Raw genomic sequence first — 21,845 nt, 5'->3', positions numbered from 1 at the left:
ATGTGACCCAACTTGGCTCTCTCTTCTTGGCTTAAACATCCTCAGTTCCTTCAACAGTTCCCCATATGACAATTTTCAGCCTTCATCCCTGGCGATCTTCTCCTGCGCACACTGCAATTTGTCACTTTGCCCACAAGCGTGGCAGGTCACCCTCTGGCAGTATTCTAACTTGTGCACAGTACGCTACAAGGATTAGCTTCCTTGTTTTGGAAACTATTTCCAGTAATGCAGCCTGAAGTTAAGCTTATGGCAGCCACATCACACTATTATCTATCTGAGCATACAGTTAACTCCGGTGCACTGCCCTCTCCCCAACACACACATGTAACCAGCTCTTCTTCCCCCAGCCTGTACTTCTACAGTGGTTTTTGTTCAGCCTAATTGTAGGTTTCACATTTCTGCTCATTTTTCTTTCACTCATATGAAAAGCTTCCTTCACGTCCCTTTTATCGTGGGGTAGGAAATGGCCAGGACACCTGACACTGAAAAAAATTGTAGACAAACATGTAGGGACCATCAGACCAGGGCGAATGTGAAGAATGGACACTTACGGAACTCTAAACCTATTGTGAATGTTTTGATCCAACTACAGGCTCCTGGCTCTAGCTTCAAACTGCAAATTTAACAGATGAACTAAAGGTGGGGCACATGGCAGCCATTGTCTTTCTGATTGGTCAGTTTTACTGTTCTTGAGTAGCCTGTTTGTTTAGAACTGTTTTTCCATTCTCTTCTGAAGTCTCTAGATGATTAAAAGTTCATGCTTCTTTTCGGCAAAGGACAAGGCTTCAATCAACCCTGAAAGATCATCTCTAAGGCAAAGGTGAAACAAATGGAAAGGAAAACAACTCTCCCATGCTTAGGAAGGACGTGGCATAGAAGTCAGGCTCAAAGTCAGGTAGCATCACCATATGGTACGTCCGCCTGAAGGCCAAGGACATGAACTCATAAAGGAGCTCATCTGCTCAGTTCCGGGTTTTCTCTAATGTTGTTTTCCCCTAAAGAGCAAGGATTGCTGAGTCTACTTTGTGAAACTGAGATATAACTTGGTTCCCTATAGTTCCCACGTCCTTGAGCATCTTCCCATTTGTGCCCTATTAACGGACAGAGGCTTCCTATTCCAGCGCAATTGCTGGAGCCAAACCACTTGAGTTTGGATATCAGCTCCACCATCCACTAGGACCGCGGCTTTCAGGAGAGTAAGCCTGTCTGTAAACTGGAGTTAACAGCATACATCTCAGGGTTGTGAGGGAAACATGAGTTAATAAATCACAATGTACTATGCATTCAGTGTTAGAGACTATTTCTTTAGCGTTTCTTGGCCCGAAATCAGTTCTGATTCAGGTATGGGTCCCACCTATTTGGTTCCCTCACTACAGATAAACCAGGGCTGAGCGAGCTGTTAGCACACAGATGGCTAGGGACTTCTTAAGACAGTGTTAAGGTTGTAGGCAACATAGTAGAAACAATTGTTATGGCCCCAAATTTCTATTGATTGGGAAGACAAGGCAATTTCCTCCTGCATACACTTTATTCACACATGCTAAGTCTCACTAAACATATCACACTGTCAGGGAAGATGACTAAGGGGAGGTTAGGGCTATCAGGGCAATCCCTGCTTCTGGCCTTGTTTTGCACCAAGGTAAATCAACAGCTGGAGCAAGACTGGGAACAAGGAGGTAAGTCAGAGCGAGGGAGGACAGAGCAGTGTGGGGGCAGCTCGCAGTGAGGCAGGCAGGCAGGCAGGCAGGCAGCATTTCTAGCCAATCAACACTTTATTTTTCCAGTCAACACCTGCAGACATTACTGTCCACTCCCTGACCCTAGTAGGGGGTCCCACCACACTCAGAGCACCCACGGCCCAGAGAAGCAGGTCTCCTTATTCCTCCCTAAGATAGTAAGAAAGCCTCTCATCCCAACAAGGCAGAACTCCTGCTCACTGACGCAGTGCTGGTGCACGTGCTGTGGGATCCCTGCTCTTCTCCTGTATCATGAAAGGCAGGGATGAACTAGGGCAGGGTGCAGCGGAGGTTACACGGGCTACAGTGACCTAAGTGCGTAACTTTTGGCCTGACCCATCACCCCAGGTTTAGTCTGTACCTCCCACGCAGGAGCCTCCCTAAAGCTCAGCCACAGCTGTGGAGGAGGGGCTGGCCAAGCATGGGGATTGAGCTGCTAAGGACAGGACACAGCAGAGAAATAAAGCAGAGAAGCGTGGGACAGGAGAGAAAAATGATAAAGTGCCTGAACTAAACAACCAAGTGGGACACGAGGACACAGCAGCACAGGTCCCTGAGGATAGGAGGAAAAAGAAAGGGATAGACCATCAGGACTTGGGACACAGTGGAATGAGAATAGAGATGAGGCAGGGAGGCAAGTGCAGGCCATGGAAAGGACTTCCGTAGCCCTGTTCACATCCACTAACCCAAACGTAAAGTTATTTACAAACTTAAAACCAATCCCAGGTACTGTAGCAGGCCCGGGACAGCAGGCAGGCAGGCAGAGGGTGGACTGGCTACCCTGTGACAGCCAGCGTCCCCACATATTGCCCCTCCCAGTGTAGTAGGGAAAGAAGGAAACAGTGACAGCCCTAGCCAGGAAGCCCTCCTGTGCCTGCAACTCCTTCCCCCAGGGCTCACGGCTCTGCCACGGCCTGAGCCTCTTGGTCTGACTGTACCAGAGACGGGGTGTCGGGCCCCAGGGGTGGAGGGGGTGGAGCATCAGGGGGCTCTGGGGATGTCTCTGGCCCCAACCCCAGCTCCGCATTCAGCTGCTCCAGCTCCCCCTGATCCAGCAACTCGAAGTCCTCAGTGGTGAGTGCCTCTTCCTCCTCAGGGGCAGGCAGCGGCTGGGGCGAGTCCTGGGGAAGAGGTGGGAGCACTGAGGGGGAGGGGACCGGGTCACTTTCAGCAAGGCGAAGTAGGGGTGAGAGGGTGCTGGGCGGAGGGGTGAGGTCACCACCGGCTGCCTCGGGGCTCAGTGTCTCCACTGGTCCTCCAGGGGAGAGCTTCACTCCATCTGTGGGAGACCCTGCCCCATTGAAGTGCGTGTTCACAAAGTGAAGAGGGGACGAGAGCCGAAGCAAGGTTTCCTTGGCTGCCACATCTTCCTCCTCCTCCGAGTCTAGGTCTTGCCTTGAGATGGCCTGAGGGGGGCCCAGCTCTGTCTCCTCTCCCTCCCCCAGCTCACGGCTCAGGGCCTCCTCTGGCTCACTTGGCAGGCTCTGCTGGTCCAAATCTGTGCAGAAAACAGAGTCAGGAATAGGCCTGTTCTGAACGTCCACAACAGGTCGATCAGTTCAAGGAGGAGAACTCAGGATGTGGAATACTGGGCCAGGCCTCAGGTGTTATCTTTCAGGATGGGGGCAAGAACCACAGAGCCCAGCCAGCACCCCACGACAGGAAACAGGAAGATCAAGAGGGGCTAAGGGACATACCCTCAGAGACATCAGTTAGTTGTGGAGTGGTGGCCCGGGATACAGAGAAGCCGCCACTCTCCAAAATAGAAGCCTCCTCATCAGACAGCTCGGAGTCTGTAATGGCCAAAGCCAATGCTGTTTTCTTCACATCCACCTGCAGGAAAAGCAGGACAGACACAACAGGCGAGGGGATAAGAGAACCCAGTTTCCAGAAGCACCACCCCCCCCCGCCTCCTGCCCCTTGAGAACCTCTAAAGCACAGAGGTTCTCCCCCCACCTTCCACTTGACACCCCATCTCCCTTGGACCTCACCACCGGGGAGAAGCCAGCCAGCTCTGCCTCGCTTTCACTCTCTGTCTCTGCCAGTGGCTCATCACCTCCAGGGGGTGCATTCTTGCCCTGCCGTTCTAGAGAAGCAAGAGTGGCAGGGCAGTGACCAAGCAGGGACTGGGGTGGGGCTGCAAACATGGGCAAAGGACTGGAGAGTATCTAAGTTCCAGCACATTGCATGAGCCATAAGCCAAGCCCCCCTGCCCCCACCCCCCATTACGGGAGCCCCTTACTTTTCTTGTCGTGTTTGTGATGTAGGGCATCAGCTTCCGCCTTCATGCTGTAGTCCAGCTGCATGAGCAGGGGCTCAAGGCGAGTGTACATCCTCTGGATGAGCTCATGATACACCACCAGGGGCCACAGCAGGATACTCAGCACTAGGGGTTAGAGGGGCCACTCAGAGCTCCGTATACCTATTTCTTAAGAACCCTCATTCAACTGGTCCCTAAATAGGGCTGAAGGAAGACGAAGTCCTTTCTGGAGGCTGTGTCAACCTCCTCCCTCCACATCCACTGCCCTCCTCCCCAAAAAACCTCCCTAAATGGGTAACTGAGCAGAGAGAGAACTCTGCCCTCCCTTTGGTTCGGTCCAGGGAAAAGACGACAAGAACAGGGCTTTGGGAAGGGCAAGGGTTAGACCTTACTCACACACAATGTAGGAAATCATAATCCCCGGAACATAGTGTCCCAGCACAGCCAGCACAGCACAGGCAGAGCAGACGCGAGCACAGAACTGCAGAGAAGAGCAAAGGGTCTAAGAAGAACTGTGGGCTGAAGTATGCAGCCCACTCGGCTGGGTACGCCCTCCAGGAATGCAATGCCCAGTCTAGGCAAGAGAATGCTCCAGACCACCAGTTCAGGAAGTCTACAGCTGACACTGCCAAACACCTATAATTCACACTAGTCTGCCTTATCAGGAAACAGTGTAACAACATCAGAAGCTTATGCCCTGAGGTGAGCCTGCCTTCTGTCCCAGGCTACTAGCTATCAATGTGGCCTCAAGACAGCAGTAGGCCTTTTCCTTCGCTGTCTCCAACAAGGGAGTTCACACCACTGCCCCCACCCCCGACCTCTATTCCCCACAGTGCAGGAACTGTTGTACGACTCGGGGGAGGTTACCTGAGCCGGATTCTGCCTCTTGTACTGCAGCAGCTCCTGCAGGTGAATCTGGAAGGTGAGCCAGCTCTCAGCCAGGTATCTGCACAACTCGGGCACACTCAGCAGGTGCGGCCGGGCGCCTGACCCCGCACCCTCACTGGGGAGACATGACATGACCCCTGGAGGCCTCAGACACCAGCTTCCTAGGCATTCAAATCCCTCTTGAGAATGCCAATGAGATCTGCAGTCTAAGGAAGTGGACAACCCCACCTCCCAAAGGGAGGCTGTCCTGGTGCTGGGATGCAAAGCCCAGAGCTCCCAACCCTCTGCCCGCAAAGGAGCAGGCACACAGACACCTACACGGAACCTAGGACCAAGCTTGGCACCAGCCCACTCATACGCTGGAGTCTGTGCCTGCAGAAGCTGCAATGCTGCCCTGCACCGCGGTGACATCAGCACCAAAGCGAGACAGGGTTTGGGCATTCGTCTTCAAGAGGTGGCCTGCACTCACCTGTCAGAGTGTGGCTCCTCTGGGGTTGATGCTATAGAAAGAGAAGGGGTACACGTTACTGAGCGGTAGGGGTTCTGGGAGACAATCCCCAAGGCAGAAATAGGTGCTCCTCCTCGGTAGTCCCAGAGCACTTTCTTCAGATGCCAATCCCAGGAAACATTACGTTGTTACTGTTCCCTGGACAACTGTCTCCTTCTTTGGACTTTAGCCTTTTCAAACACAGGAACCACATCTTATCCACGTTTACATCCTAAACAACTCACACACAGCCTGCACCTAGTTGCTCCAAAACACCTATTCAGCAAATATACAGATAACAAGAAAAACAGCAAGAAGAGCTAATGTTCCCATCACATGTGAAGCCCCATCGTAACCACATAACGTGTGTTAACTCATTTAATCTCCACCTCCCTACGAAGTTAAGTTCTATTACCCTTGTTTTATAGATGAAGAAACCGAGGCAGAGACTGAGCGACTTTTACAAGCTCACACAGGTGGTAAGTGGCACAGCAGACAATGGAACCCAGACGATCTGGCTGCAGAGTTTCACAGTCACATTAATTTTGAGAAAGGGGCAATTCTCGATTTCCTAACTGGGAGAGTGGTGGTGCCTGGGAGGCAGGGGGCCTGCTGTCCACGCCCCTCGCCATTCAACCCAGCCAGTGGGGTCAGGCACAACGCAGGCGCACGATGGGACTTGCTGGATGAAGGAAATCGCACTCACCTGAGACATCAGGGAGGAAGCGAGGCTGCCAGAGATCCAGCAGAAAATAGGCCAAAAGGGAGATGCTGAGTAGGAAGATGGGCCGGAGGCACGATGAAGACAGCAACCTTCGGGAGAGACCGGGACCTCAGCGGGGAGTGGGTGAGACAGGATCCCGCATCCACCGCAAAAGGGGGAATAGCGCCCACGGATGGCGGAACGGGAACCTCCAGGCCGAACTCGGGGTCGAAAGTAGGCGAATGGGGCAAGCCAGGGGGAAAACAGCCTTTACAAACTGGGCGATGGGACCTTCCCCCAAGGCAGGTGTCAACTCCAGAAAGGGGACCGGGGCTCCCGGCCCCTCCCGCCCCCGCTCTCCCGCGCAGCCCGGCCCCGCCCCCTCCTCCGCGGCCGTTACCAGAAGAGGCCGTTGAGCGCGGCCGCCGTGACCAGGCTGTGCAGCGGCTTCTCCCACACCAGCAGTCGCTGCGCCGCCGCCAGCACGGCCTCCCAGCCGCGGAGCCGCAGCCACAGCGCCGTGGCCAGGCGGCCCACCGCCTCGGCCGTGGCCGCCTCCTCCTCCGCCTCGCCGGTGGCCTCACTCATGCCGAGGCTCAAGCCCAGGCCCAGGCCGAGGCCCAGCCCCGGGCCCCCAGCCGCACCGCTGTTACCACCGCCACCGCCGCTCGCCATAGCCCCGCCGCAGCCGCCGCCCGAGCCCGCGAGGAGCCAGGGCTGCGCGGCCGCCGCCGGGGGCGCGTCAGGCGGAAGGGGGCGCACGCCGCGGAGAGCGCCGGCGAGGCCGCGGACGCGAGTCACGTGACGGCAGGGCGCCGACCCCCGTCACGTGACGCGGCCCAACCGCCGGGATTGGGAGGCCCGCGCCTGCGCGCTGGGGGCTGCCGGGGACCTCCCCCCTGCTCCTACGCAGGTGTGTGTCCGGGCTGTTGAAGTAGTGACCCACGTCGGCGGCTGGGCTGTGTCTGGGTCTGCCTGGTGGAGGGATTGTGTCTCCGCCTTTCCCCACCCCAACCCGTTTTCTTCTCCCTGAATAGGCAGGGCGGCTAGGGAGTCTAGTGCTGGCCCGGTGTTCCCGGTGTGAATCGGACCCAAGGGGCTGGAAGGGGCCTTCCAGATGCCCAGTATCCCCGGTAGGATCGGCTTCTGCTCTGGAAGGGCGGCGGCCGTCCTATTACTCAACCCTCGACATACTGGTCCTCCCAGTTCCCTCCCCTCCGCGGATAAACAAACACCAGCGCGTGACTCGACAGACTCCAAAACAGCTTCGCAACTCAGAAAAACAACTTGGAAAAGTTGTTTGCTCCCCATCTCTTTTTGTAAACTTTACCGCCTCCACGTATCGGCGCTCCTTCCAATCCCTTGTTCCATCAGGAAATTGGGGTCGAGGGGTGAGTTTAAAAATAAAACCCTGCGTGTTTACTCTTTGCGGCGCATGTTAACACCATTTATTGAGGCTTACAACGTACCAGGCCCTTAATACTTTCTTGAGATCGTTTAATTTTTGCAATAACCCTACAAAATACGTAATTAGGTTTACATTTTCAAACTATACGAAAAGGAAGGTATACAGCCAAAAGTAAGTTTCCCTGCCACCTTGTCCACAGTTCACCCACTGTTAAGTTTCTCGTGTATCCTTTCCAAGGCTTTTTATGGACATTGCTGTGTGTGTGTTTATTGTTTATCTCCACAATTAAAAGTCAGGCAACTCGCTGTCCGGCGTCTTTGTCTTACTGATATTAACATCTACACAGGTACGAAAAGGTCAGCCCGGCTCGTTCGTCCTCAGTGCGGCATGGTCCCCTAGGAATCGTCCCCGTTTCGCAGACGAGGGCGCGCCGGGGCTCAGCTCCGTGACTCGCTGGGCTCAGGGCGGCCAGGAATTCGCGCGCGGCGCCTTCCCGGCGGTCGGGGCCGGCGGGCGGCAGGAAGTGCCGGGCGCTGACTCGCCGGCGACACCTCCGCGGCTTGTAAACGCGGGGCAGACGCGCGGCGCCGCATCCACACGGCCGGCGCCTTGCAGCCGGGTCTCCTCTCCACTCCGCGAGGTGAGCGCCCAGGCCTTCGAGCCCCACACCCGAAGCCCGGAGCCCCGCCCGGGGCGGAACAGGAAGAGGCGCCCGCCTGCTCGGGCCCCGCCTGCCGCCGCCGGCGCGAGGGGAGGGGGCTGCACTGGCCAGGGCGGCGGTGCGCGCGGGGAGGCCGGCGGGCAGGTGGACAGGCGGGCAGGAACGGCTCCGCGGTGCCCCTACAACTCCTTTCCCTCCCTTGCACCTTCGCAGGGCGGTGGCTGGCGGCACGATGGACCTGGCCGGGCTCCTGCTGGACGAAGAAGGCACCTTCTCCCTCACCGGCTTCCAGGACTTCACGGTGAGCGCGCGGCCCGGCCTCCCCGCGCTTGGAGCCGGGACCCCGGGCGCTCCCCTCGGGGCCCGATCGCAGCTGCGAGCTCGCCTGACGGTTTTGCCCGAGAGCCGGGCGGCAGCCGCTCGAGCCTTGCCTACTCGAGGCCCTGGCTGCTTGGGCCCTGGGCGAGGAGCCGCGGGGTACAGAAATGGGGGTACGGGTGGCCAGCCGGGGCCCTTCTGGGAGAACCTCTTCTGGGGAGCCCTCAGTGGAGGAGGATTCCTCCCCGTGTGGACAAGCCGACACTGGCGAACAATCCACAGATCGCGGGGCTGGGTGGGGCGCGGGCCGGACTAGCAGTGAGGCGGGCCTCCTGCCCCACACCCCCCTCCTAGCCCGGAGCCGGGATCTCCATCATGCCCTTCACCCTCTATCCCCCTCCTGCCCTGTTTCAGTTCCTCCCGGGACACCAGAAGCTGAGTGCCCGGATCCGAAGGAGACTCTACTATGGCTGGGACTGGGAAGCTGATTGTAGCCTGGAGGAGCTCTCCAGCCCCGTGGCAGGTCCGACAGTGTTGTGTCTCTGGGCACGTGAGAAGCGTGAAAATGGGGTTGTCAGCAGTGGCCGCACTGACTCTAGGTGTACCCCCCATGGGCTATGCAGTTTCCTTGTAGCTGGTTGATTGGTAGTTGGTGTAAGCACTAGCTTTATATGTCACTTTTTTTTTTTTAACCCAAATGAGTGAAAAACATTGCTGTCTTACAAATCTGTATCACTTTTGATTTGTATTCTAGAAACTTTTTGTTTTCTGAGGCTGTCACGTGTTTTCCAAATAAACATAGCAAGTTTATTTTCTTAAACGAGTAATAGTGGAAGACAAATCTAGATAATTTCAGGCAACAGGAAAATAAGGAAGGAGCTGAAATTCAAACTCAGAATGGGCTTTCTGTCTCAGCGTGGGAGAATCTGATCTGTATTTTGCTACTGTGGTCCTGTCCCCAAGGCCTCAGATGGTGTAGATCTGGGTCTTCTGTTGATAGCAGTGGGGACTAGCTGGGGAGGGTTGTTTACTCACTCTGCCTTCCTTCTGCCCCCTGCAGACATTGCTGTGGAACTGCTCCAGAAGGCGGCCCCCAGCCCTATCCGCCGACTCCAGAAGAAATATGTAGCTCATGTGTCACGGTGAGCCCGGAATTGAGGGGGACAGGATGAGAGGGTTCAGGCTCTAGGGAGAGGGAAATAGTTATCTCTGAAGAGAAGATGTAAAGCCACATGGATGAGCACCAGAAGAGTTACAACAGCCGAAAGACCCTTGGGTTTAATTACTGATCCTTTCCGCCATCCAGGGAGGCATGCATCTCCCCGTGTGCCATGATGCTGGCTCTGGTGTACATTGAGCGGCTCCGGCACCGAAACCCCGACTACCTACAGCACGTGTCGTCCTCTGACTTGTTCCTGATCTCCATGGTAAGACGCCCCCTCCCCTTCATCTCCCTGGTGAGCCAGGAGCCGGGTGTGAGCTCTACAGACACCACTTCTGCCTCCTCTGCAGATGGTGGCCAGTAAGTACCTGTACGATGAAGGGGAGGAGGAAGAGGTCTTCAATGATGAATGGGGAGCTGCGGGGGGTGTGGCCGTGCCCACTCTCAATGCCCTGGAGAGGGGCTTCCTGAGTGCCATGGTGAGTAGCTGTCCTTTCTCTTGCTCTGTTTCTCTGGCCCATCTTTTTGTTCCTTTCACCTTTTTCTTTTCTTTCTCAACCTTCTGTTTGTTCGTTTCTCTTTCTGCTTATCCTCCTTGTGTCTTTCCCTATTAGCGTCTTCCCTTCCTAGCCCTTCTGCACTAACCACAGACCTTGGAGGTTCCTAGTGCGGTGAAGCCAGAAATGGAGCATCCCCCACATTCCTCCAGGCCCAACAGGGCACGCTCTGAGTCAGAGCTCATCTTACGGGGTTCTGATTATTTGCTTCCTAACTTTCCTTGTCTCTAGACTCTGAGCTCCCTATGGGCTTGGACCATTCTCAGAATTATTTTTTCCCGTTGCCCTTAATGGAGAGTATAGTGTGAAACCCGATATGTGGAGAGTAAATGAGTTAATACGTCAAAGCTCTTGGAACAGTGTCTGGCACAGAGTATGTGCTAAGTGTTAGCCGTAGTGGTGGTTACAGTTGCTCCTGCAGCTCTGGTTATTAAATGACTGTGGCTCGTACCTGGACCCAGTTTGGTGCCCTTCTCTTCCTACCCACAGGATTGGCGTCTCTACACTGACCCTCGGGAGATCTTTGAGGTGCTGAGCTGGCTGGAGAGCTGGTAGGTTCTAGGAGTTGGGAAGAGAGGCTTGAGTGACTTGGGGGCTGAGGCCTAAAAAGAGGAGCCAGACAGAGATGAGGGCCTGTGTAATTGGGAGGTGGGAGGAGACAGGAAAGAGAATCGCCCAAGGTAGTGGTTCCCAAGCCTGGTTGCCCTCTTCATAATCATCTTTGGGAGGGTGGGAGAAGCTTATGGAAAATACAGATCTTGGGCTCATCCTCAGTTTCTGGATCAACAGGTAGCCTAGGAATCTGTGTATTTAAAAAGCTCCCTAGTCCTTCTGGTGGGTTCCAGGGGGAATGAAGGTGCCGTTGGGCCAGCTGCAGGAGAGTGGCAGACACTCCCTGTCTTTTCTCCCCTTCCAACAGTGTGGCTGAGCAGCAGGGACGGCGGCGGGGCTGGTACACCTACACAGACCTGTGTGTGCTGCTGGAGCAGCCGGCCTGGCAGCTGGCCCTGGGCTCCCTCTGCCAGCGGCTGGCAAAGGTGAGGAGGGGACAGGAAGAACAGGGGGCTTGAGTGGGCTGGTGTGTAGGGTGGGACGATGGAAAGCAGATGCTGAAAGGCTTAGGAGAAGGGGTTTGGGAGTAGATGGTGACAGAGAGCTCTGACTTGAACGCAGGTTTCTAGTGACAAGGGATGGGTGTGTTAAAGACAGACAGCAGCAGGTTTAGGGGGAAGGGTATTTGGGTACTGACCTTTCTGACCCTCTCTGCTACAGCTCTCCTGCCTGTTAGCCATGGCATATGTGAGCAGTGTGGCCCTGGCTGTGGCATCGGTGGCTGTAATACACCAGTCCTTGGGGCTGTCCTGCAGCCCTCCACCTGGCCCCCCCGACCTTGGACTGGCCTCCAGGTGCCTCTTGGAACCCTGTGTACCTTCTCCTGTGCCACAGTGCCTGCCGTGTCCTGCTAACATCTCCAGCTGCCTGGGAGGCGATGTAGGGCTGCGTTCACTCTGGGGCAGTCTTCTGGCCTCACTGACTCCCCCCCCACCACCTCCCCCTGACCCTCCTGCCCCTCCCACTCTTTTCCATAACTGCCCCCTTTGCCAGAAGCCCCGGAGAGACTCCCCAACCTGCCATGCCTGCCACCACCTCAACCATACGATCCCCACTGGGCCTCCCAGCCCTTGGTACCACTCCCATGGCCTGGCTTCCCCCTGGTCCTGGAGCCCAATGCTCCCTCTGCTCCCACAGCCCCAGCAGTGTTCCCTTCTCAGCATCATGGAGCTGGCCCGCCTCAAGTCTTTCATTTTCCCAGGCTAGATAGGCTCCAAGGAATGCATGAAGAGGACTTGGGTGTCTCTGAGAACCTGGAGGAGCAAAGCTTGATTTAGATCTTCTCTACCTCTCTGGGTCCTTGGCTGGTCCCCAGTCCTCCTGGGTGATGGAGCTTAAGGGGTTGTGGGACAGAGGACTGAAGGTCACTCACTCTCCTAGACTCAGTGGCTGGCTCCTTGGCCAGGGCAGTGGTGGTGCCTGGGAAAGTGGCAGCTCAGTGATCAGGGGCATGTCACAGCTGGGCAGAGGAGAAGCTGTGCTCTCTCCACCTCCCCTGGGCTCTGCTAGACTTTTGCTTTTGAGCTGCCTAGGATGGAAGGGTAATGGTGGGAGATGGGAGAAGTGGGGCGACAGCGGCGGGGGGCATGGGGGTGGGGCGCGGGACGGACGTTGACTGGGGTCTGTGTGATGTCCCTGGAGCAGGAGAGCTAGGGACTGATCTGGCCAAGGTGGTAATTGCAGAGGGAAGGGGGGAAACCCTCTCCACATCCGTCCCTTGGATGTCGTCTAAAGGAGCCGGGGACTGCCGGGACTTTCAGCCTTGCCCTTTTGTCTTCCAGCCTTCTCTTCTTAGTACCCAGCTCCCGGGCTTCCCTCTCTTCTGGTTCCTCCTGGGTATTTTCTTCACAGGCCTCTCTGGCCGCCGCTTTGTATCTGGGTTTTTCACGCTTTTGTAGAACTGACGTTTCAATAAACAGTTTGAGTTGGATGGCCTGGCCTTTTGTTCCACGGCAGCCCCTGAAGACCCTTCCCCATGTCTGCCCTTCCTCCCGCCTCATCCCATCATCTGTAGTTCATCCTCCCTGAACCCATTTCAGGACTGCCCTGATTGATGGTCATAGGCTGCCATGTCAGACTTCCCCTCATCCCTGCTCCCAGCACCTTGGGGCCCTTAGCACTGCTTGACTTGGCTGCCATGGGACACGGATGGTGATTGTCCCATGCCTGGGGTTGCCCTGTCTGTCACAAGTTCTGGGTGAGCCCCATGCTTGTGGATCCTGAAGCACATCTGGAGGAGAGGCCAAGCTGAGCGTCCAGCAGAGCCCCAGGGGCTCACTGAGGACAAGCCCTGGGATGCCTCTCTCTAGCCTGACTTCCAATCCAGTCCGACACGTGGCGGCAGTCATTGTTGTTGAGAGACATCCAAGGCTGAGTTATTGGAAGAAGGAAAACATCCCAGGCCGCTGGAGTGAGGGTATTTGGGACTGCTTACGATGATCCACAGCACGGGTGGTACTGCCCCCTGGGGGGCAATTTGGAGATTTACAGGGCATTTTTTTACACAAATTTGAGGGGACGCTCCTGGCCTTTAGCCAGCCTGGGCAGGATGCTAGACATCCTGAAATGCTCAGGACCCCCCTTACTATGAAGAATTTCCAAGACATCTGAATGACCCGCTGGACATCATGTATATAAAAAACCTGTTTATTGGAGCCAAGAACGATCTAAATTTTCACATGTAAACACAAGATAGTTTTCACACCTTTTGAAGAAGACTCAGTTCGAGAGGAGTAAACCCCCATGTAGATTAAAGCTGTCTCCACTTTGTTCAGCACTGTATCAAGAACTTGTCCACTATCTGGAGCATCGGGTCACCAATGGCAGCACTGCCTGTGGCACAGGAGCCGCCAGGAAAGACCAGTGTCAGTTGGCATTGTAGCTGTCACAACCATGATGATTCTACATGTGGGAGTGGGCACTGGACTGCTTCATTGTCTTCTGGTTTACTTGGGCCCGAGCTTTCACATATTGAAATACCTGTTGTTATAAATTACTTTGATTTCTCCTTGATGTGACAATGAGGACATTACAGCAGTTGTGGTCACTGCTATTGTCATGCATGATGTAGGGATGTGACCCTTGCATTGTCTTTTGAAGTGTTCTGGGGCCTTGACCCTGAAAGGGTTGAGAACTATGGTGTGGGAGTGATAGTTGGAAGAGGCGCTGCTGAGGCGGGAATACAGTCTGTCAGATCTTCCCAGGCTATTTTATGGATCTCCTCCCCGGCCCCCCTACCCTGCTTTCCAGAGCTTGGAACAGGGGATCTAGATGGAGATTCTTGGGGAAAAGTGTCCAGAACACGACTCCCTGGTTAATGGGTGATGGAATTTGCACAAGAGCTGGGCAAAGGTGAAAGGGCCCTGTCCTGACCCCAATCCTCATCCCTTCGCTCCGCTTCATTGACATCCCACCCCCTCCGCACTCCAGGCAGCTAACTTCACCCAGACTCTGACCTCTTACTCTCTCTACTTAACTCTGGCCCAGGGCAGCCAAGACAACACAAAGGCAGGGCAGCATGAGCCGACCAGGCCCCCATCCCACCCAGCTGTGCTCCGAGGGCTCCCAGGATGCTCCCCTGCCACCGCCACCACTGCCACCACCACCTGCTGTCCCAAAGCCCTCTTCTCGCTCTGGGGCCTCTCTGGGCGGGCCTCCTCCTTGGGGCCTCAGCTGCCTTCTGGCTCTGCAGGTAGGAGGCAAAGGTGCAGGAGTTGGTGCTGACCGAAGGGAGTGTTTGGGAGAGTGGGTGTGGCATGAAAAACCTTGCAGAAATAGGTATTTTTGTCTATTTCTGAAGATTGCCCCTTCCCATTCCTCCACCTACAGCATATCTTGGTCCTGGCTTCTCTGCTCTGTGCCTCCCACCTGCTCCTGCTTCGAAGTCTCCCCCAAGGAGGACTTTCTTACTCTCCTGCCCAGCTCCTGGCCTCCAGCCTTTTCTCATGCGGTGTGTCTACTACCCTGCAAACTTGGATGGGCAGCAGGTGAGGGAGAACTCCCTGGAGAGAGAGGGATGGGGTCCCGGGGGGTAGGAGAGGCTGGGGGAGTCCTTTTGGCTGTCACAGTTTTCCAGACCTGCCGGGGCTGCTGTTCCTACAGGCTGCCTCTTGTCCAGGCTCCATCTTTAGAGTTCCTTGTCCCCGCTCTGGTGCTGACCAGCCAGAAGCTACCTTTGGCCATCCAGACACCTGGAAACTGTGAGCACAGAGCTAGGACACGGGGTGAGGGTGGGGTTGGGAGCGTACAGGTATAGGTGGGCGTGGAATTGCGATTGGGCAATGATGGGATTGGTGGGCACTGTGGGGCTTGGAGCCTTGCCAGGCACCAGCTGGGACTGAAGAGCAATGGGTCTTCATTTCCCTCCCTTCTCTCCAACTTTTCCCAGCCTCCCTCGTGCTGCGCCTGTGTAGGGGGCCTGGCTGCCCTGGCCTGGAGCCCTGGAACGCTTCTCTCCGAGAGGTGCGTGCCTAGAGAAGGGGAGCAGGAGGGCTAAGGTGGTGCCAGGATTGGGGAGGTTCTTGTTTCCATTTTGCAGGGACTAAGATGCTCTGGAGGAGGGACCCACCCCTGGAAGTAGTTACGAAGTCCAGGCTGAGGTCAACTCGATTGAGCAGACTGTCTTCTCTTTGTCCTCTTCTCCACTCCACCAGGTGTCCGGGGCCGTGGTGGTGTCTGGGCTGCTGCAGGGCATGCTGGGACTGCTGGGGGGTCCTGGCCACTTGTTCCCCCACTGTGGGCCCCTCGTGCTGGCCCCCAGCCTGGTTGTGGCAGGGCTCTCTGCCCACAGGGAGGTGGCCCTGTTCTGCTCCACGCACTGGGGCCTGGCTTTGCTGTACGTAGGTCCTGAGAGGCGTGGGGTGGTGACCAGTGGGGTGTGTGGGACTGGGGGAGGGCAGAGCTGCTGGCCCTACCTGATTTGGCAGCGATCCGAGCACGGACGACACTTTGTAGACTTGGAATCCAGGGCTTTTGCTGAGTTTGTTCCTCCCCCCTGATCTTCACTATCTCCCACTCACCCCCAAGGTGCTCTCCTTCCCCCTTCCACAGGCACCTTCTCCTCTGGGACCCCCTTGTATGGTAGTTTGCCACCCCCACCTCCGTTATCCCCCTCAGGATGCCTGCTGCCCCTTGCTCCTAAAGCTCCTGCTCTCTCCTAGGCTTATCCTGCTCATGGTGGTCTGCTCTCAGCACCTGGGCTCCTGCCAGTTACCCCCATGCCCCTGGAGGCCAGCCTCAACCTCTGCACCTCACACCCGCATCCCTGCCTTCCGGCTCCTCTCGGTAGGTGGGGTCTGGGCAGGCGCAGTTGAGGGTAGAAGGGCTGGCATAGAACACTCGCTCAGCCCCTACCTTTTGGCTTCTGTCCCCCATCTCAGGCTGGCTGGGAAGGTTCTGGGGGAGGGATTCCTTCCGTCTCAGTCTCGCCCCTCAGGTGCTGATCCCGGTGGCCTGTGGGTGGATCGTCGCTGCCCTTCTGGGTCTCAGCGCCATCCCCCTGGAGCTGTCTGCCCCCTCCAAGGCACCCTGGTTTTGGTTGCCTCACCCAGGTGGGTCTTCTCCTAGTCTTCCATCCTCTCACTCAAATAAAGTGTCTATTTCTTTAAACTCAAGATTTAATGAATTTCATTTCTGAGTTAAATCCCGTGTTTTCGCAAAACACACAGGAGAGAAATTGCTAGTCTGAGGGGCAATGCCAGCCCCTTATCACAGGTGTTTTATTTAATGTTAACAGACAGCTGCAGGCCCCACCACTCCCAACTGTCCTCCTCACCCAGTTTACACATTTATGTTACCTACTCCCACAAGGCATTTGGGTTAGTGACCTATGTATGAAGACTGCTTTTGAGACATTGTATATGAAATGTACTCATTCATCCACTTAATAAAGGTCTGTTGAGTGCTGATTATATGCTAGACATGTGACAGAGGACATAGTGATGAACATGACAAACATAGCACCTGTCCTCATGAAGTTTATAATCTGCTGGGGAATACAGATACTAATTAAACAGTAACCCAAGTAAATGTAAAATTGCACATGGTAAATGTAACAAAGGGGAGGTACATTGTGTGATGAGAGCTTATAATGGGGACTCTGACTTTATCAGAGAGGTCAGGAAAGGTATTCTTGAGGAAGTGATCTCTGAGCTGAGATGTGAGAGATGAGTAGGAGCTAATTGGGTGAAGGCAAGAGAGAAGAGCATTCTAGGTGGACAGAACAGCATATGCAAAGGCTCTGTGGTAGCTAGCAGCTCAGCAACTACAAGGGTCTGAAACAAGGTCAGTATATCTGGAGTGAAGGCAGTGAGGCAGAGTGTGGTGGGAGATGAGGCTAGAGAGAGAGAGGTAGAGATCAGATCAAAGAGGCCCTTTTAGACCATGGTAAAGGGATGGCTCTTTATCCTGAGAGTTTGGTGGTTTTGTCTCAAGACATTATCTTCAAAGACAAAGGAGCCTCCAGGGTTCTAGTGGCATAGGCCTTTGGAAGCAAGGGGATGCTCCAGACTTGAGTCTGGCCCCAAGGCAGCTCTTTCTCCCTCCCCAGCTGAGTGGGACTGGCCCTTGCTGACACCCAGGGCTCTGGCTGCAGGCATCTCCATGGCCTTGGCAGCCTCCACCAGCTCCCTGGGCTGCTACGCCCTGTGTGGCCGGCTGCTGCAGTTGCCTTCTCCACCTCCGCATGCCTGCAGCCGAGGGCTGAGCCTGGAGGGGCTGGGCAGTGTGCTGGCCGGGCTGTTGGGGAGCCCCATGGGCATTGCATCCAGCTTCCCCAACGTGGGCACAGTGAGTCTTGTCCAGGTAGGTGGACGGGGCGCCCATGGGGGAGTGAGTGCTGCAGGAGAGGGAAGGGCACTCACACTCGCTGGCTGCCAGCTGTGCCCAGTGCTCTGTCATGCTCTCCACACCAGTGATCTCATTTAGGGAGGTGCCTAGAAGTGGTGAAGGGGCTAGGGGTGTGAGGAAGACACTAAGTCACTACAGAACGCCTTCTGTGCCTCAGACACTGGACCAGGGCTGGGGTTCCAGTGAAGAACAAGTCAGATCAAGTCCCTAATCTCTTGCGGACAATTTAAGAAAAGTAAACAAGATAATTTCAGAGTGATAAGTGCTATTAAGAAAGCGAAGCAGGGTAACGGGATACTGGTTGGTAAAGAGGCCCCTTTAGCTGCAGTACCCTTGGAAGGGTAACATGTGAGTTGGGATCCAAATGATGAGAACGGCCAGCCAGACTAAACCCTTCAACAGCCCAGGAGGTGGCTGCATCTTCCAGTGTCTCCTCTTCACCTAGGCTGGATCTCGGCGAGTGGCCCACTTGGTGGGGCTGCTCTGCATGGCGCTTGGGCTCTCCCCAAGGCTGGCCCAGCTCCTCACCACCATCCCGCTGTCTGTGCTTGGTGAGTGGATATATCAGCAGGACTGGTGTTGAACCAGTACCCGCCAGCATGACCAACTGGTTTGTTGTGGCTGGCACCCTTCTTTCTGAATAGCTTCCCCGAAACATGGATATAAGCATGGGTCAGCTGCCCTCATTTTCTCAGCCCCATATCTTGGCCTCTTGACTAGGCTTCTGGCAGAATCAGAAATAAGCCTTTTGGTGGTCTCTCCATCACAACCTACCCTGCCCTGCCACACTCCCTGCTGTACCAGCCTTCTCTCAACCCCTTTGATTACTTCCATATGAGACAGGTGGGGTGCTGGGGGTGACCCAGGCCGTGGTTCTGTCTACTGGATTCTCCAGCTTCCACCTGGCTGACATTGACTCCGGGCGGAATGTCTTCATTGTTGGCTTCTCCATCTTCATGGCCTTGCTGCTGCCAAGATGGCTTCAGGAAGCCCCAGTCCTCCTGAGCACAGGTGGGAGGCGTGGGGAAGGGGGGTGGAGTTGCTCAGTAGCAGGAAAGCAAGGGCTTGAGCTTCAGGCTCTCTGGACTCCAGGCCCCACACCCGTCTCTGGGATTTGGTGTGAACAGTTGGCCCCTTGGGATACAAAGGTGCCTCCAGATGTTACAGTCTAGTAATAAAGAGATGAAGTGTGAAGGAACAAACAGAAAAGGTTCAGATGAAGAGCTGTGGTGCTCAGTAGCGAGAGAGATGGCTTCTGTCTGAGATAATCCCGGTAAGGTTTAGGGACAAAGTAACGTTGAGCTGGTCTGGAAGGATGGCAGGATGCAAACATATTTGGTGAGATGAAGGTCATTCCTGGTGGAGGAACCATCATAAACAAAGACATAGAAGTCAGAAATCATAGGGTTTGTCCTGGGAGCAGCAACAGGTAGCCTGTTAGCTCAGCTTAGCAAATAGCAGTGGTTCTCAACTGAGGATGATTTTGCCCCACAGGGAACATTTGGCAATGTCTGGAGACATTTTTGGCTGTTACAAACAGGGGAGTGGGGATTGTCATTGGCATTTAGTGGGCAGAGAGATGCTGCTAAACATCCTGCAATGCACAGGACAGTCCCCTTCAAACAAAGAATTACCTGGTCCAAGATGTCATAGTACTAAGATTGAGAAACCCAGGCTAGAGCATGGAAGGTAAGAAGTGGGGAATAAGGTTGGGGCTTTTAATACCAAACTTTCCGGAGATGGAGCCTTGAACTATCAAAGCCTAACTGGAGGTACATGTGGATGCTCAGAAGACTGAGAATTGAGCAGGGATCCTGTGGGAAGGGCCTGGGTGTGGGAAATGGAGAACAGAGGGACAAAGGTGGGGGGATGGAATGACAACTCAGAAAGATCTGTTTTTAGTCCAAGACGTAGGTTTAGAGCTAGAAGTATAAGACCTCTTGGCCTTGCATAGGATCAGAGTTCCCTTCCTGCCTGGCCCCAACCCCCTGTAGGCTGGAGCCCCTTGGATGTGTTACTGCACTCGTTGCTCACAGAGCCCATCTTCCTGGCTGGACTTTTGGGCTTCCTCCTGGAGAACACCATTCCTGGTAAGCTGAGGCCAGGCTCCAGCAGACTGGGGAGTGGCCAGGAAGTCATCACTCCCCCGGTTGGGCAGTAGCCTGACCAGCCTCTCTTTTGCAGGCACACGGCTTGAACGAGGCCTAGGTCAAGAGCTGCCATCTCATTTCGCTGCCCAAGAGGCATGGATGCCTAAGAAGTGCAGGGAGAAGGCTGCTCAAGAGTACGAGCTTCCTTTCCCCATCCAAAACCTGTGTCCCTGCATCCCCCAGCCCCTCCGTTGCCTCTGTCCACTGCATGAAGTCCCCGCAAAGGAGGAAGGAGGGCCCTCTGAGCCAGGAGAGACAGCTGACTTGCTGCCTAGCTTTGGGGAGCAGTGCCCAGGGCCTAGCAGAGAACTTAGGCCCCAGTAATTACTAGGACTCCTACTTGTGTCCTAGTTAGTTTAGCCCTATTTCCCAGCTTGCTGGAGAGTCACCTCCCAGGCTCTGCTTTCTCCTAAGGAAAGGGCGTGTGTGTGTGTGGGTGTGTGTGTGTGTAAAATGGGCCACCTAAAGGTCTCATTTCCCCATAGGTGTTTTGCCTTCTCTTAATTGAGCCTAATGGTTCCAGAGCAGGGCCCATGGTTTGATGGACCATGAATGAATGAATGAGATTTTGCCTGTGAACTATCTATACTTGAACCCCAGCATCCACTTAACAAATATTTATTGAGCACCTCCCATGTGCAAGGTCCTGGAACTACAGATATGGATGTGACAGGGTCCCTGTCCTCTCAAGGGACTTACCGTTTAAAAAGACTTATGTAATTACTAACTAGAATCCAAACAAGAAGGCAGTCTGTAATAAAGATTAAAACAATGCAAAGAGGAAGAAACAATTCATTCTGATTGGGGATAGCAGGAAAGGCTTTATGAAAGCAGCAGCACGGAGACTGGCCCTGACAAGAGCAGGATTTTCAGTGGTGGAAAATGGATGGGAAGAATTCTTCAGGCTCAGGTATCCAGCCTTAGCAAAACTGTAGGTGGTACAAAGCACAGATGAGCTGAGGGATTTCAAGCTTCTCAGGAGCATAAATACAGGAGTGGAAGGAGGGAGAAAGGAGACAGGAGAGGCAGAGGATGAGGTCAGACCGTGGGATTTATGCCTGGGAGACTCATCTCTTAACTCGAGCGCTGGTGAGGACCTGAGACATTATCTAGTGAAGGTCAATCCTCTCGTTTTATTTGAAAAAAAAAAAAAAAAAGAGGTTGGACAGGTAGGGGGAGGGAAGGGAAGGGATTTGAGTTTGCCAAGTCCAAATCTGGGGACCCCTCTCCTGCACCTCGTGCTGCATTCTTTCTCCTCCGCAAGAGTGACTCTAAGGAGCGCCACCCGCCTCCTCCCTACCGGCAGGTCGCCCAGGCTCTCATCTGGCTCTCCTGGCCTCGGTGTGCCTCCAGGTCCGAGCGCTCCTTTAATCAGCTCAGGGGGCGCAGATGCCCCGCCCACACCGGCCAAGGCCCCGCCCCTGTGCCCCAAGACCCCGCCCCCCGTGGCGGGGAAATGCCAGTACTCTAGGCCTTTCGGTTTGCGCGGGCGGGCCTGCTGCGGAGAGAGTGGGAGCTCTCGCAGCCGCTCACGGTAGGTGGGGTCGGGCTCGAATCGGGGCCGAGGTGGGGACCGGACGGCGAGGAGCTGCTCGAACCCTGCGGACTGGCCCGGGCAGGGCGCTATCCCCGCGCAGAGACCCGCGCGCGCCCTGGGTCCTGGGGCAGGCCTCCGTGGGTGGGCGGGGCTGCAAGGCCGCGCGTGCGCAGCCCGCCTCCCGGCGGCGGGGCGGGGTTTGCAAGGATGCTCTTTGGCGGCAGCAAGGAAGGAGCTGCTTGTGCGGTTTGTTATCTCCTGAGGCGTCCCGAGGTGCGCCTCATTGCAGCCGCTGCTGTAGCAATGGAAAGGCGGACGGCGAAGGCCCTTCTAGCGAGAGCGGGTGGGGACTGGACGCCAGGCGGGGCTCCTGGGGTGGGGCTGTGGTCAAGGGAGCGAGGGTTCGCCCTTTTCCAGAGGGACGGGGCGTGGCCCAGCCTGGATGGCCGCTGGGGCCTGGCTGCCCTCTGCAGGATGGCGGAGGAACTGCGCTGAGCGGGGCTCCCGGTCGAGGGGCGGG

The 21,845-nt window shown here is 55.5% G+C and overlaps 4 protein-coding genes and 1 long non-coding RNA gene across 13 annotated transcripts in view; 3 read left to right on the top strand and 2 right to left on the bottom strand.

Annotated features, from left to right (window-relative positions):
• Nucleotides 1–1,509: 1,509 nt before the first annotated feature.
• RETREG2 (reticulophagy regulator family member 2) lies at nucleotides 1,510–6,749 on the bottom strand. Of its 2 annotated transcripts, none has more exons than XM_023642372.2 (9): nucleotides 6,475–6,749; nucleotides 6,078–6,184; nucleotides 5,354–5,384; nucleotides 4,864–4,999; nucleotides 4,393–4,477; nucleotides 3,979–4,122; nucleotides 3,728–3,822; nucleotides 3,434–3,569; nucleotides 1,510–3,234 (listed from the first exon to the last, which is right to left on the bottom strand). In XM_023642372.2, exons 1-9 carry the CDS (start codon nucleotides 6,747–6,749, stop codon nucleotides 2,633–2,635), a joined length of 1,611 nt encoding a protein of 536 aa, XP_023498140.2. In that variant the 3' UTR covers nucleotides 1,510–2,632. The 2 variants fall into 2 exon arrangements, with proteins under 2 accessions (XP_023498140.2, XP_070125377.1); XM_070269276.1 differs by having other exon boundaries at nucleotides 4,864–4,911; nucleotides 6,475–6,612.
• Nucleotides 6,508–12,722, top strand: CNPPD1 (cyclin Pas1/PHO80 domain containing 1). 3 transcript variants are annotated; one of them, XM_070269278.1, is made up of 10 exons: nucleotides 6,508–6,987; nucleotides 7,829–8,122; nucleotides 8,357–8,444; nucleotides 8,876–8,984; nucleotides 9,522–9,603; nucleotides 9,768–9,888; nucleotides 9,974–10,102; nucleotides 10,670–10,731; nucleotides 11,100–11,217; nucleotides 11,453–12,722. In XM_070269278.1, exons 3-10 carry the CDS (start codon nucleotides 8,376–8,378, stop codon nucleotides 11,996–11,998), a joined length of 1,236 nt encoding a protein of 411 aa, XP_070125379.1. In that variant the 5' UTR covers nucleotides 6,508–6,987; nucleotides 7,829–8,122; nucleotides 8,357–8,375; the 3' UTR covers nucleotides 11,999–12,722. The 3 variants fall into 3 exon arrangements, with proteins under 3 accessions (XP_070125379.1, XP_023498141.2, XP_023498142.2); XM_023642373.2 differs by having other exon boundaries at nucleotides 6,962–7,465; XM_023642374.2 differs by lacking the exons at nucleotides 6,508–6,987; nucleotides 7,829–8,122 and adding an exon at nucleotides 8,183–8,261.
• Nucleotides 12,723–14,177: 1,455 nt separating this feature from the next.
• SLC23A3 (solute carrier family 23 member 3) lies at nucleotides 14,178–20,576 on the top strand. 4 transcript variants are annotated; one of them, XR_011439498.1, is made up of 13 exons: nucleotides 14,178–14,483; nucleotides 14,621–14,778; nucleotides 14,894–14,991; nucleotides 15,180–15,253; nucleotides 15,445–15,626; nucleotides 15,952–16,075; nucleotides 16,227–16,341; nucleotides 17,340–17,593; nucleotides 18,084–18,189; nucleotides 18,482–18,649; nucleotides 19,133–19,327; nucleotides 19,633–19,728; nucleotides 19,823–20,566. XR_011439498.1 is itself a non-coding variant. In XM_070269275.1 (12 exons), exons 1-12 carry the CDS (start codon nucleotides 14,310–14,312, stop codon nucleotides 20,110–20,112), a joined length of 1,764 nt encoding a protein of 587 aa, XP_070125376.1. In that variant the 5' UTR covers nucleotides 14,178–14,309; the 3' UTR covers nucleotides 20,113–20,576. The 4 variants fall into 4 exon arrangements, 3 of the variants coding, with proteins under 3 accessions (XP_070125376.1, XP_023498138.1, XP_023498139.1); XM_070269275.1 differs by lacking the exons at nucleotides 15,445–15,626; nucleotides 19,133–19,327 and adding an exon at nucleotides 15,338–15,444 and having other exon boundaries at nucleotides 19,823–20,576; XM_023642370.2 differs by lacking the exon at nucleotides 19,133–19,327 and having other exon boundaries at nucleotides 19,823–20,570.
• Nucleotides 18,471–21,472, bottom strand: LOC138924558 (uncharacterized). The gene is made up of 2 exons (XR_011439501.1): nucleotides 21,089–21,472; nucleotides 18,471–18,994 (listed from the first exon to the last, which is right to left on the bottom strand). It is a non-coding gene; the product is annotated as an uncharacterized lncRNA (long non-coding RNA).
• The window catches only part of NHEJ1 (non-homologous end joining factor 1), a 75,619-nt gene continuing 74,958 nt past the window's right edge, over nucleotides 21,185–21,845 (top strand). The window contains exon 1 of one of the 3 annotated variants that reach the window (XM_023642376.2): nucleotides 21,185–21,322. Coding sequence is in view for 1 of the 3 variants with exons in the window: in XM_001915174.5 (XP_001915209.2) it covers nucleotides 21,533–21,598 (66 nt within the window). In the remaining 2 variants the exon portion in view is untranslated. Of the gene's footprint in view, nucleotides 21,323–21,468; nucleotides 21,669–21,845 lie in introns of those variants that run through there. The other 2 variants (XM_001915174.5, XM_023642377.2) reach the window with 2 other exon arrangements.

This window comes from Equus caballus, chromosome 6, assembly GCF_041296265.1.
Source record: "Equus caballus isolate H_3958 breed thoroughbred chromosome 6, TB-T2T, whole genome shotgun sequence".
Lineage (NCBI taxonomy): Eukaryota > Metazoa > Chordata > Mammalia > Perissodactyla > Equidae > Equus > Equus caballus.
The sequence above is the reverse complement of the archived record's forward strand: the minus strand, read 5'-3'. Positions and strand labels throughout refer to the sequence as shown.